Source organism: Monoraphidium neglectum (assembly GCF_000611645.1).
Source record: "Monoraphidium neglectum strain SAG 48.87 unplaced genomic scaffold scaffold04364, whole genome shotgun sequence".
NCBI lineage: Eukaryota > Viridiplantae > Chlorophyta > Chlorophyceae > Sphaeropleales > Selenastraceae > Monoraphidium > Monoraphidium neglectum.
In genome coordinates, this window is record NW_014009265.1 from 1 (window position 1) to 903 (window position 903).

Below are 903 nucleotides of genomic sequence, written 5' to 3' on the forward strand. Positions count from 1 at the left end.
GGTGGGGTAGGGTGCGGTTGGGGTAGGTAGGGTGATGGACAGGGTGAGAGCAGGGCTGGGGGTAAGAGAGTGTGCATAGAAGCAGGGACTGGGTGGGGAGGGTTTCAGGGGTCAGGGGACTGGGTGGTGGTGAGCAATTGGCGAGAGCAGAATGTCGGCCGATGGCAGGAGAAAAGGGCCTAGGACTGGCAAAGAGCAGGGCGGCCGAGGGGGCCTCAGAGCTACCACTCCGACAGGCGACCCGCACGCCCGGCTCCGACCGACCAACCGGCATGCACACGAGGAAAACAAAAAACATCAAGCTTGATACTCACAGGAAGCAGCAGCTGACGTCAGCGGCGATGGCGGCAATGTCGAGGGCCCGCAGCTCCTCCCAGTCCCAGTCCTCCTCCCCCGGCCGCACGATGCCCGCCACGCGGCGCGAGTACTCGGGCCATGGGGGGTCGATGAGGATGACGTCAAACCTGGGGACACGTGGACCAGGGGGTGGGTGGGTGGGGTGGGGGTGGACGATCAACACAGAGGAGGCTCGATCAGGGTGATATTTGAACCGATCTCCTTGGGGCCTTGCGGTGAAGGCGAGGAGGTGAAGGGTCGAAAACATGGGGGCCGGCAAGCCAGCAGGATGATGTCACATTACTTGTGAAGAGGGCAGGCGCAGCAAAGTGGAGCGATTCGACGGACAGGGCACAGGGACCCTGAAGTTCCAGCTGCGTCGTCAAGCATCAACACATCATCAACGTCAGGTATGCTGCACTATCGTATGATGCAGCAACCGGCCTCACTTTGTGCCGAGGTTCTGCACGCTGAGCTTAAACTTCCGGAGGTCAGCGCAGAGCGCCATGGCCGGGGTGGCGTAGGCGCGCACCTGCAGTCAGGGCCGGGTTGCAGCGGGTGGGGGGG

The 903-nt window shown here is 62.8% G+C and overlaps 1 protein-coding gene across 1 annotated transcript; it reads right to left on the reverse strand.

Moving 5' to 3' along the window:
* Positions 1 to 310: 310 nt before the first annotated feature.
* On the reverse strand, positions 311 to 844 carry MNEG_14259 (hypothetical protein; the record flags this gene model as incomplete). The annotated part of the gene is made up of 2 exons (XM_014037267.1): positions 311 to 464; positions 786 to 844. The coding sequence occupies 2 exons, from the start codon at positions 842 to 844 to the stop codon at positions 311 to 313; spliced, it is 213 nt and encodes a 70-aa protein (XP_013892721.1).
* Between the last annotated feature and the right edge of the window lie 59 nt (positions 845 to 903).